The following is a 17,824-nucleotide window of genomic DNA, read 5'->3' on the forward strand; positions in this document are numbered from 1 at the left end:
GATGTGCAGACTAACAGAGCTGCAGCCTGCGATGTAGGGGGCCGTTCTGAGCCCCAGGGCTCATTTCTAGGCTGGGAGGGGGACAGCAAGCCCTGATGGAGACCCCCACCCCAGTGTGGGGAGGGCATAATTAACCCATCACACTGTGGAGCATCTGGCACAGTGGGCTGCCAGGACAGTCTGAAGCAGCAGAGCGCTTTGCTGAGATCCCAGCGAGGCCGGTGGCAGACTGACTCCCCTCCTTGCTTCAGTTGTTTGACTGGACTGAGATGGAGTGGATGGAAGCTGCTCTTAGAATGCTGTTGTACCTGCTTCCAGGAGCCCTTGTCCAAGGTCACCTTCTCCAGATGCCGTTTGCAGGCAGAGCAGGAAATCAGAGGAGCGAACGCACAAGACAACCCAAAGGAAAGAGTGGAGAGTGACTCCCTCCAAAGCTATTAAGGAAGTTGGTCTTTTTCATTAATCATAGCCTCCCTGAGGAGCCTGCAGCAGCCGGGGTCTAAAGGTGCACAGGCAGCCGCTTCTGTGATGATTTGGTTGATTGGAACAAAATTAAAGTGTTCTTCTGAAAGGATTTTTTGACTGTGAGAGTGCAGGCAGGCTGAGCCTTCTGCCAGGGCTGCTCCTGGGCTGTCTCAGTCGCTGTCTGGTGATGAGAAGCACACGTCCTCGGGGGAGGCCAGGAACATTAATTAGCCACTCTGCATAAAGAGTGGGCTGGAGCGTGTTCAGTTTGTGATCTCCTCTACCTGCCTGCCCACCCGGCCACAGCATGGCAGCTCGTATGTCACAGTGAGCAGTGCTGTGCCCCTTGGTGGGCAGCACTGTGCTCAGCTGGACGAGAGCAAGTGGGGCCTGAAAGCTCACACTGCATCCAGGAGACCCTGCCTGCCTGCTGGTCATGGTGCAGACTCATCACCCAGGGCCGTGTAGGTGCTGCTGTGTTACCTTCTGCTTTTGGGGGGGGAAAAAAAGCCAAGAAAAGTAAAGAGGGACAAAGAGAAGAGCAGGTGGGCTCCATTCCTCTTCCCTCCTGCTGGCAGCAGCTGTGTCTAGGATGGAGTGCTGCCACGTGCTCAAGTTGGAACACCAGGCACTGAGGGTGGCTGCTGCACTGCACTGTCTGAGCTGGGGCCCACAGCATCAGCTTCATTTGGCGATGGGTACCTTGGGCTTGCTGGTGTTTAATTTTGAAGTAACCTCTCCGGAGATAGAGCACAGTCTGTAAGGTTTATGCTCCAAGACTGCTGAAATAATGTCTGATAGGAACACCAAATTTCAGGAAGTCTCTGCCAGGCTGCTTATATCATTGCGCCAGGCAGACCAGGGCTCTGCATTACTGCACACGTTCAGGTGAGGTAGGCTGAACTCATGCATAAAAGAAGCTCGTGCCCTTCAAAGAAAGTCATTCCTTTTTTCCCTCAGAGTCTGTCTGATAGAGCAGCAGCTGCCTGTGAGGCAGGCTGAGGAAGGAAGCCCTGTATTGGACACAAGCTTTCTGCAGGACCTCTGGAGCTGCTGGCTTCTGCTGGCCTTGCACTGGGACAGATCTGCTTTTTTTGCACCACGGGAGCACCTCTCTTGGGGAGATGATGACTTTCTTGAATTAAGTGTAAAAGCAGAAGTCCCCAGTTTCAAAGCAGTCACTCCATACATCCATACTTTAGCTGTGAGGTTTGTACCTCCTGGATCACAGCATCTAAACGTGGGGACCATGCAGAGCCAAGGTCCTGGCTTGGTGTCCCACCACCCTGGTGACCTCATGCCATGAGCTCAGGCTCCAGGCCCGCAGGTTCCTGTGGGCGCAACAGAGGGCTGGGTGCTCTGCTCCATTTCCCTTTCTGTGACATGCCTGTAGTGACTGGCCTTTACCCTGGGCTTTAATACCAGTGGTGTTGTGGAACTCTCTCATAAACTGTAAGTGAAAAGGTCAGTGTTGATCTGTTTGCAGCTGTTCCTGCATTGGAAGCAGAGCCTTCGCTTTCCTTCCCCTTGACAAGACACCAACCTCACGCTGTGGCAGCGCAGTGCTGGGTGTTCCTTCCAACAGAAGCATGGCTGTGACTGCTGCTGCTCAGCACAGTGACTGCAGCCATTGCTGTCACCTTGCATAGGCTGCTGGTGTGCTCAACCCACTGCCTCTGGATGATACTGTGGGGTCAAGGAGTTTGGCGGTGTCAGCGTGCTTTGGGGTCTTGGTTGGAGCAGGCTCCGGGGTCTTGCTTGAGAAAAGGCAACCTGGGCAAAACTTGGATTCTTGGTTTACAGTGGGGGATAATCAGAGGGTTGGGTCATTCTCTAGGAGTACTGAAGCAAATAAACTGTTCACTGCCCAGCATAGGATGACTGTGGCATCTAATGGAAATGGTGGATAGGTCAGCATGGCCGTAATTTGGCTTGATGAAGCAGCCACATGGGCCTGGTGTTAATGCGCTATTGATATTCAGCCAGCCCATTTCCCCTGCGTGGATCGGGCTTCGACTCGTTAGAGCAGAGCGGGGCACTGCAGCAGTAAATGAAGAGGAAAATTGAAGTAATGTTGTATTGTAAATTTATGATTCCATCTGCCTGACCGAGAGAGCGCTGAGAGCCGGGGATACAGCTGAGACCCCCCCGGGCAGCCCCTGCACCTCAGAGGGAGAGCAGTGCTGCCGCAGGGCGGTGGTGGAGCTCGCGGTGCTCGTAGGGGTGTTGCTCACTGGGCAAATAATCCATTTGTCAGTGCAGTGGTAGTGGAGGGCTTGGTTCTTTTTTTGAAAAAGGGAAAAAGTTTTGCGAAGCGTAACTCTGAAAGATCTGATTTAGCGACAGAAGTGATTAATTTTGAAGGGAATCCAGCTGCTGAGCTGTGAAACAAATACATGGGCTGAGCAGAACGGACGAACCTCGGGAAGCCGGAGCGCTGTCCTGCGGCTGCCGCCTGCTTTCCCCTGGCTCTGCCTAATGGCTGCATCAGAATTCATCCAAGCACTTTTATCTTCCGGTTTTAGATGGTGATTAATAGCACGTTATATGTATGTTAAAATTGAATCGGAGGGACTTGCCCTGGCAGAAGAATTGCTGTGGGATGTGGTATGAACAAGGGTAAGTGGCTGTGGGGACGCCAGGCCTCCTGCAGTGCCCTTAGTGCAGGACGCCTTTGGCTTCGGGTGGAGCAACACCAAACATCTGCAGATGGTCCTTGGTCCAGAGGGGCCTTTCCTGAAGGCTGGAGGAGTCTTGGTGCACCGATTGATGCTGTGGACACAGGGGATGCTGTGTAGCACTTAGTGCATTAGAATTACAGGAGAGAGTCGCTGTTGGTAAGCGCTGAGCAGGGGATGCTGAGGATGAGCAGCAGGGCGCTGGTGTGCCATGGCCCTGCCCCGCTGGCAGCACCCTTTGCCTTCCACCTGCTGCGTTCAGGTGGGCAGCATTGCTCCTTCGTGTGCTTCCTCCAACATTTTTATTAGCAAAATGGCCTCGAATGGTGTTTTTCTCATAATACGACTTCAAAAGCTGCCCGAGGTTGGGTGTGTGTGTGTCTGAGCGATCCCTTTAGGAAGCGGTTCTCATCTCTGGGTTTTACTTTCCTGAAAAATTAAAAGCCTTTGACTCTGGCTCGTTGCCGTGGCTCCTCCAACTCTTTGATGTGTTAACTGTTGTCCTTCACACTCCTGGGATAAAGAATTACTACTACCTTAATCTCCAACTGTCAATAGCTCTGAAGCAAAGTACATTCATTGTAAGCTCTCCAAATGTCAGGGCAAACCTGTGTTATGTGTTTAGCCTTAGCATTTGGCATTTACTCTTCCAGCTAACAAGTATGCACAGTGCTTGGGCTTCAGGCACCAAAGTGCATGTTAATTACAGGAGTGACAGCGCTCGTGCGAGGCGGGTGATCAGCAGCCCTCCATCTCTGGATGGTTCTATTCCAGATGATAATGAAACCTTTCCTGCGTTTTGCATGAGCAGAATAAATCTCATTTTTGCATATTCCCTGTAAAATCAAGTTTTGCCCATCCTCAGTGTTATTTGGCATTGTGTTTATAATCAGAAAGCCTCTGTTAATCTTAAAACATTTTCTCTCACTGTTTTACTTGTTTGTTTATTTATTTTTGTGTTTCTGTGATCAAGGTTACCCGAATTTTGTCGCGACATACGGCCGAGGATATCCTGGGTTTGCCCCAAGTTACAGCTATCAGTTTCCAGGTACGTACGTTTCATTTGCAGATTCACTTCTTTCTCTCTTCTTTCCTTCTTTAGTTTTTCTTTTCTTTCTTTCTTTTTTTTTTTCTAATCCGTAGCTGCAGGTTGAGGCAGGCAGGTCTGCAGGGAGCATCTCACATAACATATTTTTTTGCGATTAAAACATATCTCTACAGACGGTATATTTAATACATCTTTATTAACGTGTGAATTGGTACTGGTTATTTGAAAACAAAATTTAAGTTACAGCGTGAAGCGGCAGAACTGGTTTCAGAGCTGTTAGCTCCCTCCGAGGGGTTCTTCCTTCCGCATACCGCAGCTCTGTGCCTGGGCACACACAGCTTTACACACACAGCCTTGCACAGACACACGGGGGCACACAGCCTCGCACATGCTCCCCACACCGTGGTACGTTCGCATCCAGCAGGAGGGCCGTTCTGCCCTCCAACATTGCTGCCTCCTTTGGTGCCCGCCGCGTCCTTCCGGCATCCTGTGCTGTGCTCACTCCCCTCTCTGGGCTCTGGCTCTGTGCTGTGCTCCCCTCCCAGGTCTGTGAGCACTGCTGAGAAAAAGGGCTGAGAGCCCTTTTTCCTTCACATATAGTGCTTCTCAGGGATGTTACTAGATTACACAGAGCTGTGGCTGCTGTGGTCAGTGCTGTGTGCTGAGTTACAGCGGCTGTGTTGGTGCTGTGTTGGGAGCTAATCTCCCTGCATGCTGCAGCAGCAGATTAAATTCTCGAGCGCTTGTCAGGTTGATCCTGGGTGGGACAGAGGACAAGGAGTAGGGCTTGGCTGTGCCTTAGGCATGTGAGTCATAGATATGGCTGTGGCATCAATAGGAAGGAGTGTTGCGTGGAAAGGATATGTGTTATTAACATCCATAGGATGAATGATGTCCTTGCACTGCAGATCTGGTGTCTGCAGGATGAGTAGCATCGAGGCAAGCCGGTGTTAGATATTTTTTTTTTTCCTCTATTTCTAGGCTTTGCAGATGCAGCAGTTCTGTGTTATGCTCACCTGCCTATTCCCCACCTGTACTGTGTCCTTTGCACAGTGCTGCTGGGGCGGGCAGCACGGCTGGTGCCCTGTGTGCCCCACAGCAGCAGGGCAGGCTCGTGGGGTTTCTGTGGTGACTGATCTGTGTGAGAGCAGAGACAAGAGACAGTCTTGATAGGTTACATGGTGAAAATCAGCACAGCTCAGGTGGCTTTAATTATAAACATAACTGAAATGAGCGTGTCTGGCTGTTGAACGTGGAGGTGTGTTGAGCTTCAGCCATCCTGACATACGCTGTCCTGGAGGTTTGGGTGATCTTCCCATGATTGTCTGGTTATGTTCAGTCTCTTGCAGAGATTGTGGCACAGGAGAAAATCAAAGAGAAACGTTACCTCCAGCGAGCGCTGCACTCAGTGCCAGCCTGGCCGTGCCGCCTGCACCGGGGGCAGCTCGAAAGCGGGGCTGGCAGGAGAAGCAGCAGCTCCTGGCCAGGCTGGCACCGGGAGCAGCACCACTCACGGCAGTGCGGGGGCTGCTGCCGTGCTGGGGGTTGGGCGGTGTGCAGTGTGCACTGCATGGAGCCGGGAGGGCGCCTGGGGCAGCGAGTGCGGCGGCGTTGGGGGGTTACAGGGCGTTGGGTGGGACGTGGGGTGTTGGGGAGCATGGGCAGCCTGCTCAGAGGGTCTGACATCTGCCGTTCTGCCCGCTGGCCCTGCAGCACAGCGCACACAGGCACTTGGGCGACTGTTCGACGGTTCTATCTTCTCCCATCGTTATTTTTTCCTCTAGGCCTTTGTAACTCAGCACTTAGCCTCTTTTTTTTATTTATTTATTTTTTACAATCACTCCCCTTTCTGTGTCTTTTTTTTTTTTTTTTTTTAATTTCTGGGACTTATCTTTTCAGTTTAATCTATTAATTTCTGTTCTTATTTCACTTTGCAGACTATTTGCCGATTTCACAAGACATAATTTTTATCAACTAGTTCTTAAAGATGCATAACAAATTAATCGGGGTTTACTACAGTGCTAATGAGAGAGAGAGAGACAGACAAAGCCTGGGTGGTCCATGTTAATATCAATGTCCACTGAGAAATTGCTGCTCTTGCTGGCTGGTTTGATTGAATGGACTTTTTACTTTATTTTTTTAAAGGCTCCATATCCTCACTGCTTTGAGTTTTGCTTTTTATTATCTTTTTTTTAATTCTGTTATTTTTTCCCTCTGCTTTGTTATGAGTTTTTAATGCCCACTTGGAATGTAACTCACAGGGATGGGGAGAGGGGCATTACGAAGGCATGACTTCTCACAAACTTCTTAAGCATAATTCTGACCAGGGAGCGAAAACAACGGTTGGGCCTCACAGCTGGCCCCAGAGGGATGCTGGCACTTTGTTCAGCAGCACAAGTCGAGAGCGGAGCGAGGCCGCCGTCTCCTCTTGCTGGGGTTCCAATGGATCAGGGTTGGATTGTCCCCAGCGAGCTCTTCTCACACTGCAGCACCCACCCATGGCCGTGCCTGGCTGTGGGGCGGCTCTGCCTGGGGCAGCTGCTGCCTCGGGGTTGGGGTCGGTGGCTTCTGTGTGGCCACCGCTGAACCGCAGCGTCCCCCCCTCAGTGCCATCCCCTCAATGCCAGCCCCCCGCCTCCTGCAGCGGGCGATGCTTCCATCTCCTCCTGCAATTGCTTTTGCTTGCAAATTGTGAGCAGGTTGCTTAAATTTGGGCAGGAGGGGCTTTTGCTGTGCTGCTTTCAGCTGTGCTGCACCTCTCAATCTCCACCCAAATGCCCGAACTGCAAACCGGTGATCTGCTGCTGTCCATTGGCTCCGCTTTAACACGACCAGATTCTGCTGGTTTGGGTAGAAAACACACATGGTATCTTTTTTTTTAAGTGTTTCTACCTACCTTATAAGTTTGTGAGAAGTAAATTGCATGCTTACAGTAGAACTGTAATGCATTTTAATGTTTGTTAATCCACTTGTTTAAAATGTCGGTGTCAAAGGCTCTGCGATACACGGCTGTGCTGTTCATTTCATTAAAGATGCTTGATGTAACGATTGGTTAGTTTCCTTTTTACTTTTCTGCAGGCAATAGCTTTTTTAATCTGTATGGCTTCTTATTATTTTGTTTGTTTTTTTTTTTTTGCTATGAATTGCTTTGCTTTTGTGAACTTGTCTTAGTGTGCATGATTTGCAAACATTTCGGCTATTGTGAATTTTCTCATTTTTTGTAAATAGTCCATCTGTGCTTTTTTTTTTTTTTTTATGACTTTTATCCTGTAAGTAACTGAGGTAGAAAATAATAATAAATTGTTTACAACGGATGTGCTGTGTTGCTGCTCTCTTAGCTTTGCAGATTTAATATTTTGGTTTGGATGCACCAAATAACCAGTACCAATGACAGCTTAATAAAAGAATGACACCACCACCACTCCCAGCACGTGAGCCACTCTTGGAAGAGCCTGCAGACGAATGGTTACGTATGAGGTGTGTTGGCAGCAAAAATTAAATCAAAAGCAATGACAGTGCACTGATAGCTGGGGGAGAGCGGTGTCTGCCCGTAAGGTTGCAGCATTCCCAGCAGTGACCGAGGTGGGTTGGAGCACCAAACTGTAGCTGTGGTAGAAATCCCTGTCCAGCACTGGTGAGCAGGAGGCTCTTTGCTGTTTGGAAATGGAAGGGACGATGTGGGCAGTGTCATGGCAGAAGGTCCTGTGCTGCGATGGCAGCATTTGCCCCGAGTGGTGCTGCAGAATGCAGAGCTGCCATCGCTGTGGGTGTCACTGTGAGCCCATCTGCTGTCACTGCCCGGGTGCTGGAGGATGTCAGAGTTGCTTAGAAGCCTTCAGCTCAGGAATTTAAATTTCTTTTTAATTCAGGGTTTGTTTGCTTGTGTGTTTGTTAAAGTTTATTAAAGCCTTTGTATGTGGGAAGAGGTGGGAAAGCCGGATATTATCACAGACTTTCCTGAGCTCCCGTAAGAACACTTGCACCTTAATAACCCATAGTCTGCAAAGCCTGGAGCCTGGTTCTGCGTTGTGCTCCTGCTGCAGACACACAGTGCAAGGGAGCTGAGTCTGAACGGGGACTTTCCATTATTATGAGAATATTTAAAACCAAGCCAACTTTCTGCTAATGTACAGAGTTCAGTTCGGTTTCTTTCCTGATAGCAGTTGCACACTGCTCACTCATCAGCAGTTGATTCTGAGTAGGATGGTGTCCTTCCCTAAAAGTTACTTCGTGATGCTTACCTGATAGGTGTGGTAGCTGCTTTCTGGGTCAAGAAAAAGAGCTGGTACCAGAGGCAAAGGTAACGATTATAGTAATGACATGCTTAAGGCTTCTTTTGTATTGTCTGAAAGAAAGGGCAGCTTCCTTCTTACCTCTTTCTGGTGCTGAGGACATTCAGCAGTGCTACAAAGCTGTGAGCTGGCTTTGTTCCTGCAGGTCTCTTGGTTCCCCACTCCTTTTTAAGTAATCTAAGAGAAGTGCAGTAAGACTGGGAGGAAACGAGCATGTCCATAGTTTCACCTGGTGTGGTGCTGGGTATGGCCTGGCCAGGCTGGGAGCAGGATGTTCGCTCAGCAGAGGTGCAGAGCGGCTCCCCTCCAAGGACTGAGCTGTGGTTCTGCCCAGCTGCACCGGCTGAGCTCCATCTCCCAGCCCAACATGCGTGGTGCTGCCAGGATCCCAAGCTCCCTTCTGTTCCCCAGCACCCAGCTGTCTGCTCAGGTGATGGGGAAGTTCCGAAAGCTGAGATGCTGCTTGCATGTGGTTTCCTTGCTCGCAGGGAGTAGTGAAGTTAGTACTGAAGGAGTCTGCTCTCTAACACACTCTTGTAAAGTGCTGTTACACAAGTTGTAGACTTGTCTAACAAGGAATGTGTTTGTCTGGACATGATAATTTAGTGATCAAACTTAACATTAAGGAAGACAGAAGTTACTGGCAGCTGCAGAATAGGAGGAGGCAATGCAAAGCACACTTGGTGTAGTCTGTTCAGTTAGTGAAACCTTGCGTCAGCGAGATGCTGAATGAAGCTGGAGCTGCTCTCGCTCCTTTGTCTAACCTTTTCTTAACAGCTTAAAGTCTGCTGCCATCATCCCTGCACTGCGTGCTTTTGTTCACCAAAAAAACACATTACTGCACCTGCATGGCATCAAATGGTTCACAAAGCGCGTTTGAAATCTGCTAGAATCACCTTAATTGTAGCTCTTCAGAAGTCTTAGTTTTCCCTCCACCAATGAAAACAAAGGCCATGGACTTGACCTGGTCTAAAAATTAAGAGTTTGGGTTTCTCTGGTTGGCAAAGGACAGGCTGAGGAGTTCTTGGTGCAGCTGCATCCCGGCAGTGAGGAGCAACTGAACTGAAAGAGCAGCTGACAAACTGAGGAATGAATGTAGCGAAGCCCATACATTCCCAGCCAGAAGGTACTCCTTCAAGTTGTATTGAGATGATAAGAGTTTTGTTTTGATTAAGAAAAAAAGAATGCCTAGAGCTGTTGTCTGAGCCCAAGCAGAGCTTTGGCAGCTTTGCCTTTTATAGGTATCCTTTGTTTATGAGTTTATTTTTTTGTGTTGCACAGAAGTGCTTTGTAGAAATTCGCACCTCTTATGTCCTCTGCCCTTTCAAATAATATCCTGGTGCTGAGTTGGACGGGTGGCCTCCGCTGATCCTGGTCTGTGGTCCAGCTGACAGCAGGGCATGAAGAAGGCTCTGTGCTGCATGCGGGTGCTGGTAAGATTTCCCCAAAGAGCTCATCTGAAGGACCAAAGCATGTCCTGTTCTTCCTTAGGCTTTTCCTTACTCGGTGCCTGAGCAGGAGGAGCACCCTGACTGCCAACCTTGGGAGCCGCTGCCCATTCCCAGCTGCTCACTGAACTGTGCAAGAGCCAGGCTGTAAATATCCACAGCCATTGCTGTGGGAATGAGTGGTCCTAAGGGGATGAGGAGGACAGGAAGGAGCAAACTTCACAGCCTGCTGCTCCTGTGCGACTGCGTGGTGAGCAGAGACCGGGAAATGTAACAGGAGTTATTTACAACAGCTAAGAGCTGTAACTCGAGCAGAACGTGTGGGACAAAGCAGAGATCACCCCATGGAGCAAATGATGCGATCTGGAGATGCCATTCTGCTGTGAGGGGTTCTGCGTGCCCAGCTACATGGAGTGGGGCAGCTTGCCTGTGTGGACCTGCAGAGGCTGAGGGCCTGATCCCTAGCCATAAGGCTGTTACAGATAGAGCGAGGGGCTGAAAAAGAACTCGTAGAGGTAATTCTTCATAAAACAGGAAAACGTTCCAATGTGAATGTTTTTCAGAGGCATTTAGTGATAGGGTTCCACGCTTGTACTGAAGCATCCAGTCGCCTCCAGGTGCGCCTCCTCCCCAAAGCAGCGCACTGTCGGCACTGCAGCGCTGCTCTGAGGGCTTCAGGCTGAGCCTCACCATCCTCTGCTCAGCCTGTTTTTGTGACGTGGGTCTGAGCTGCCCAGCAGCAGTTCCTCTAGCACAGAGCTGCAGGGATGTGTTGACCACACGGCTGTGGTGCAGCATCAGGAGCGGCTTTTGCTCCTAGGACCCCGCACGGGGTGCAGAGCTGCCAGCCCTCTGCTTAATCATCTCTCTGCTGGAGCTGCCTCCCTTACGCTCTGGTTCTTCCAGCTCCAGCTTTCAGACGTGGGTTTTTCTTATGTGTTTTTTCATAGCCTGGGATCCGTCTTTTAATAATACTTACCCAGATAGTTTAGATCATTCATAAAAATTTAAGCAAGCTGTTTAAACAAAATAGCTCATTTTCCATACCATCGAAGCACTCAAATGAGGCTTTAAGCAAATCAGCGCCGCTTTGCTGAACTTTAAATACATGCCATGATGCTCTTCCCTCCTCCCTGCCCTGTCTGTTAGCAGCAGGTGACAATTCAGCGCTGCTGGGCCGGGGCTGGGGGAGCCCACAGGCATTTCCCCTGCTGCCAGCCTTCCTCTTCTATAGACCTTGTTTATTAGATGTCGATGGTAAGCATTTGGCTCTGGGCTTTAGAATGAGAAATGCTTTCAGTGGGGCAATCAGCTTAGTACTAAAGAGAATTACTTGCTTTTAGGAAGCGATTTAGTTGAGATTCTCTTTCATGCACATGAGCTGCTTTCACCTGAAGCTCATAATTCCCTGTGTTTTACCAGATTAGGAAATTAGGGAAGATTACGTACGGAGCTGAAGCATTGGGTGGTGGGAGGTGCAGTGTTTGTAAGTCACAGTTGAGGAGCTGAGTGGATGCCTTAAGGAGAGTAAATAGACTAAGGCAGCTAGCAGCCCTTGCTTTGGTTTTGGGGGTTTTCTTTCTTTTTTTTTGTGGCTTTTGTTTTTTGGGCTTTTTTTACATGAATACTTTACTGAAAACGAGCCATTTGCCTTTGAGAACTTCCCCGGTTTTCTGCCTGGTGAAATAACTGCAGAAGGGTTATTACACTCAAAATGACACGGAACGATAATTTGGAGACAAACAAGGCTTTGTCTCAGCGATGCATAAAGTAATTACTGGGCAAAAGTGCATCATTCTCGTTTTAAAAACCGTGGCCTGAGAGCGGTAAACAGCTGAAAAATGGGTCGTTCGCTGTACATAAAGCGCAAGTGCCAAATTTCGAATTAACTATATTTGGATTTTATTGTTTTGTTGAAACTCCAGAGCAGAAATATTTGCTCACAAGAACACGAGCACACATCCGGTGCGGAAAGCGCGGCGTGTCTGACGTGGAGCGTTTCCCCACCGCGACCCGCGACGCGTCGCACATCTCAAACAGCAGCGGCTGTGCCTTGAATCACAGAGGGCTGCTAATGAGGTTTCCATTATGCGCGATGTGCTGAATCTGAAGTTCGCTAATTTTCTGACCTGCTGAAATAGATTTTAATAAGCTTGATGTACCACAGCATATAAAGACAAAGGGAAGCGCTTAATGGGGCTGTCAGGATAACTCTGGGCAGGCCTGGGGATGCTTAAAGTGTTGGTGAAGTTGATGGGAAGCTTGGGCAGCAGACTGTGTGCCCATGAGCGCTGCCCGGCGCCGTGCTGCTCTGTGGGAGAGCTTCGTGGGGTCTGCAGTCAAATCCAGGAGAGATTATTGCTCCTAAAGCACAACAGCGGGTTCTGAGCGGTCCAGTGCTGTCCTGATCTTTCAGTGAGCCTAGATGGAGTTTGATTTCTCTGGGTGTGTTCCTCCAGCGGTGAGTGGTTGGCTGTTCATCTAAAGCTTGACACGGCGGCTGCGTTTGCTTTTTCATTTTTGTTCCTTGTAGAAAAGGAGGGGGGGGGGGGGGAGATGGAGGACTGAAAGATGAAAGTTTTGAGCATAAAGGGATTGTTTTGGGATTGAGCTTTCCCTCATGTGTGCTCACCATTAAAGGCTGCGTTTGTGTCGGGTAAATTGGACCCATGCCTGCCTGCCTCCCAAAAAAGGCAGCGGGCTCTTCTGCTTCATGGTTGCGAGTCTGATACTTTTGAAATGAAGCCTAAAGATCCGACAAAGAGGATAACACTGCCTAATGGAAAGAATAATGCGGGCGAGAACCCATCTGAAATGACAGCTGTGAGCCTCGCGCTGCTCTCCTGCGCTGATCAAAGCCGCTGGTAACGCTGTGTGAAAGGAGGGCATCGGTTCCCCCTCTCCTGCTCCACCTGCAGACATTTCTGCATTGGCAACTTGGTGCTTTTTCCCCTGGGAGATCAGTGGAGCTCCCAGCATATGTTCCAGGGTCCATTGTGACAGGCCAAGGGGCCAAACTACATAGAGGGGAGATTCCGGTTGGATGTAAGGAAGTTTTTTACAGTAGGGGCAGCACAGGCTGCCCGTAGAGGTGGTGCTGCCCTGTCCCTGCAGACAGCCGAGGTCAGGGGAGGCAGCCCTGAGCACTGATGGAGCTGTGAGTGTCCGTGCATTGCCGGGCAGTGGGATCTGATGGCCTTCAGAGGTCCCTTCCAACTCCATCCGTTCTGTGATTCTGTAATAATTTTGGTGGTTTTTCTGAAATCTGGTGCTGAGGCCACATATGCTCATTGCTAGACTCTTGCCATGCGACCTCACATGCCCACGTGCTTTAGTCAGTAGGAAGCAGAGAAAATTGTTTGCATAGTATTTATTGATAGGAAAAGGGATATCTTGGTCCTCGTGACTTTTGGGGGGTGTGGTTGCTCTTGTCCCAGTGTTCCTACAGTGCAGCATCGTGTGTGCTTCAGGGCTGAGTGGGACGTGGCCCACAGCAATTGCTGGTTGCCCCATTGGCCGCATGCTGCCCTCTGAGCTCCTGTCCCACTGCCAGCCTGCTGCTCCCTGACTTGTTTCTGTGCTGGAGAAGGCACTGGCGTGGAGAGGGCCGCTGCCTCGAGCTGTGACCGTAGGGTAGGGCTTCTGGAAACAGACGTGTCCGTGCCCCATTGCATGGGGCTGCTTTGGCGTTTATAGGGAAACTGTTGGTGCGGGAAGCAGAAAAATGTATCTGTGAGAAATTGAACTCCAAACACTGGCTTTGGCTCATTCTGAACAATAAGAGAGCATGAAATTGCTGTGAATCCTCAGGGCTTTCCTGGTCAGTGTGTAAGCCCGTGGAAAACATTTATTGTAAAATACCTTCTAATTGCAGTGCCTGAAGTAGGCACTTTGGGCCTTTTGAACAGCTTTGCTATCTTGTTTTCTGTAATTATATGCAGAGGACTCACAGAGGAGGGCAGGGATCTTTTCTGCGAGTCTGGAGCCCCTCATGCAAACATGATTATGAGGAGATCTCTCCTTCCACCCCTTTCCATTTCCCATGGAGCTTCAGAGCTGCCAGGGAGCAGCATGTGGGGAGCTGTGTGGGTACCTGTGATGGGCCAAACTCAGGCACAGGGGAAGGGGCTGTGGCTGCTGGGAACGGGAGGGCATCCTCACCCCGAGGTGCTGGTGGGACCTGGAGGAGGTTCTCCAACAGGGAGGTCCCTTTGGGGGCACAGAAAGCAGCACAGTGGTTCCCTTTTTCAAATACCTTTCCCAAGTGACTTTGCTCCTTGTGCTGCGTTTTGTACCGTCTGTGAAACGGAGATGGTGTCACTGCCAAGAGACACAGGGACAAAGAGCTCCGTAAGAACAAGAAGTGGATTGGCTGTGTTCTTAGACAGCACGCAGCATTAATGTGCTCAGCAGCGTGATGAGTGGGAAATTTGTTTTTGACTGAAGGAGCTGATTAATGCAGCGCATGGCAAATGTAATTTCAGTGTGTGGGACTGATTACTTTCAGCATGTTGGATTGATTTAGGGATCCTCCAGTGATGGAACCCGTCTGTGTGTGTTGGTAAGCAGGCTTTTGCCAATACAGATAATCAGCCTCTGCTCCCATCTCCCACCTGTGCAGCCCCACGCAGCCGTCCCAGCCAGCGTGAGCAGCACCATTGCATGGAGCTGTGCAGTGCCTCTGGCGCAGAGGCTTTCATCTCATAGTCAAAAGAACAGCTTTCTTTCAGGGAGGAGGGATTAATTTTTCACACATCTGTCCGTACTGAGCTCCGGATCGCAATAATAGATGCTTTGTTCAGGCTCTTTTTGTGGAGAGCCTTCTCCACCCTTGTTATTTCATTCTCCTTTTGCATGGCAAAACTTTTTGTCCTGCATTTCAAATAGATACTGAGAGTCCCTGGCAGCTGAACAAGAGAAACAAACTTTGCAGCCCTGTCCTTTATGCTGCTTTCGGGAGATGCGTGGTGATGTGAAAGGTATTAGATTGGTTTTGGCAGAGGCATTTGATTCCCTGGGAAATCCACAGCTCCTCTGATCCCTTACGGATGGTTTAGGGCCTCCGGAGCCCCCAAGTGACGGGTTTGCTGGTGGGCAGCTGGTCCTGAGCACGGCATGGGGGTATGGTGGGCGCTGCTTGGGATGAGGTAGCAGGATGTGCTCTGTGGTAGGCAGGGGGGAGGCTGTGAGCACTGCTCTGTCCCATTTACTGCCAGCTCAGCGTTCAGCTTGAGCGTGGCTCTGCACAAAAACAGAGCCCCAGAGCAATGCACTCATCCTGCAGGTGTGTTCCCTCTCGGCTAATGCTGGTTTGATTCTCTAACATCAAGGTCTTCTTGCTCCAGGCTATTGCAACTCTGCTACCATGTGCTGGGGGGAGCCAAACAGGGTTCCCCAACAGGGATGAATTTAGCACTCTGGTGTTTGGTTATAACGTCCCCTGATGTGAAAGTGCTTCCCTCTGTATCCTGCTCCTCAGAGATCATAGCAGTTCATCAACGTAATGAACAAATCATGTAGGTGTTAAGTAGCAGGGTTTGCTGTGCTGTGCATGGGCTCTGTACGCAGGGAGCAGCTGCCTGGGTTACCCTGCATATACATTTACCTGGACTTTCTCTTTTCCCCCAACAGCCCTATTACCATATTTAAATGCAAGTATGTCTGTTTTTTAATCAATGTTTTAAGTAGCCTTAAGTGACTCTAGCCTAGCTGCTCTCTGCTCATGCCCTTGGTAGATTCCCCGTAGGTAGGATGGTAGTGGTAGCAGGCTTGTAGTTGGCAGGTTTCTCTGGCTCTCGCTCTCTCCATCTCTCAGCTTGCTGTTCTCTTCTCTCTTGGCTCAGTTGTTTTTCTGTGGTTCTTCAGCACCGCGAAGCAGTTGTGGTCTCGAGTCCCAGAGCTGCTGAGGGCAGTGCTGAGGCAGAGTTTGCACCAGCGGCTGTCCTGGCTGACAGCAGGAGCTCCCAGGGACCAGGAGTGCTCCAAGTGCTTTGTTGACGTGGCAGCACAGGGTAGTGGGGGTTCCTGTTGATTGCCTGGACCTTGCCATTGCCCTCTTAAAATATACATTGAAAGTCAAAGCCTCTGGAGATCTGTTAATATTAATTAAGTAAGGAAACCGAGTCTGAAATCTTGGTAGCAGCGTTTCGTTCATCTGCAGCCCCCTGTAGCAGGGTGTGTGTCTTCAAGCTCCTTGATCTGCGGCTGTTTTGCTATCAAAAGCTTTTTTCTTTCTTTCTTTTTTAAATTACATTCCGGTTGAGTTTTTTTTCTGCTTCATCCCAGCAAATCTGTGATCTTGACACGAGACCCTTCCCCCGTTTTCCATTACTGCTCTGTCTGTAGATCGGCACGTTATTATCACTTGCAAATAAGCAGCGACCGAAATGCAGCCGTCGCTGTGTGCAAGGGCCGGCCCTGCCTGCTGGAGGGGATGTTGGCTGTGGGGGCCCTGCGAGGTCAGCCCCGGCCCCTCGCCTCCCGCAGCGCCGTGCCCAGGAACCGTGTGCCAGCACTGCCCTGGCAGACGCCCCGCAGAGGCGCGCGGTGCCGCCGGCTTCTTTCTTTACCCTTCTCCTTTTCTCCACGGCCAGGTTTTCCGGCAGCGGCTTATGGACCAGTAGCAGCGGCGGCCGTGGCGGCAGCAAGAGGATCAGGTAGGGGGGCCCGTGGAAGAGCAAACCCTCAGAGTGCAGGGTCAGGTAAAAGCTCTGTCGGTATTCTGTGTGGCTGCAGCTCTCCATCATTTCTCTGATTTTCCTCACGCTTATCCTGGGGATCTGAAACCAATCGATCAAAAAGATAAAAAAAATAACTAAATCCCAACCCCAAACTACAAGCAGAGGCCACGGGCCTGGAGCACCTTGCAGGAGATTGGCGTCAGAACTGCCAAAACCAGGGTAGATATTCTGATTTGCTTCTTTATTTATCCCTTTATTACGTTGGTTTCTTTTGTTTAAATTCGAGATTATAAAGGACACCCAAAAGAAAAAAGAATTGCGGTGTTGCGAAAGAAAGTTTTCGTTTCTCATGGAAGGTGAGGGCCGGGCTGTGCAGGCTCTGCTCCCCGGCGCCGCGGGTCGGTCCCACGCGGGTGGCCGTGTGCCATTTCCTGCGGTGCGCCGGCCGCTTCTCATGGAAACGCCAAAGCTTTTCTTCCCGTCCTTCCGAACACTTCCGTTTTTTTCCCCTTAAGGGAAATAAATCAATCGTGGCCAATTACCGTTATTACTTTGGGCTTCAAATTCAGATAAAGGTGCAAATTAGCGCTTTGCTGAGGTCGTGGAGCGTTCAGTGCACTCATGAGTGAGCTGCCGGTTGGGCAGCCCAGCCACCAGCCTGTCCCATCCCGCAGGGCCATGGGTGCACGAGGCGCGGGGCCGGGCTGGGGGCAGCGCTGTGCTCGGCCTCCCCGGCACAGGGCCCGCTGCGGGGGTCGGCCGCTGGGTGTTGTGCCGGGCGGAGGCCGCGGCGTTGGAGGCTGCTCCCAGCTCACCCATGATGCAGTCCTGACGTGGGGGTTTCTCGGTGACTTTCCTGGAGGTGCCCTGGGTGAACCGGGCTCTTCCAGGAAAGAACCGACCAAACCGCTGCATACTGGGTCAGGAGGAGGGCACGGGCCCCAGTGTGTGAGCCTGATGCCGTGGAGGCCAAAGCAAGACACCAGGAGAACTCCGTTCCATGCAAACTGGCACTGCTTGCAGGCTACAAAGGATTATCTGTACCAGTTCCATTTTGTGGCATGTAGAGAGCGCCTAAGGGGTGACTTGCCAGACTGGTTGTGGGGGTCCCAATCTCCTCGCTCCTCCCACTGCCCCTTAACCAAGGGAAACAAAAGTTTTCAAAAGTAAAAAAAAAAAAAAAAAAAAAAAAAAAAAAAAAAAAAAAAAAAAA

At 50.3% G+C, this 17,824-nt stretch overlaps 1 protein-coding gene across 7 annotated transcripts in view; it reads left to right on the forward strand.

Moving 5' to 3' along the window:
* Nucleotides 1–17,824, forward strand: part of MSI2 (musashi RNA binding protein 2) — a 185,605-nt gene that overhangs the window by 146,786 nt on the left and 20,995 nt on the right. For 3 of the 7 annotated variants that reach the window (XM_042829936.1, XM_042829937.1, XM_042829939.1), the window contains exons 10-11: nt 4,117–4,191; nt 16,525–16,632. In XM_042829936.1, coding sequence (XP_042685870.1) covers nt 4,117–4,191; nt 16,525–16,632 — 183 coding nt within the window. Of the gene's footprint in view, nt 1–4,116; nt 4,192–6,128; nt 7,468–16,524; nt 16,633–17,824 lie in introns of those variants that run through there. The other 4 variants (XM_042829938.1, XM_042829940.1, XM_042829942.1 and 1 more) reach the window with 3 other exon arrangements.

The sequence above is a fragment of the Centrocercus urophasianus genome, unplaced genomic scaffold (assembly GCF_019232065.1).
Source record: "Centrocercus urophasianus isolate 14NV4802_14NV808 unplaced genomic scaffold, USGS_Curo_1.0 seq_33, whole genome shotgun sequence".
Classification (NCBI taxonomy): Eukaryota; Metazoa; Chordata; class Aves; order Galliformes; family Phasianidae; genus Centrocercus; species Centrocercus urophasianus.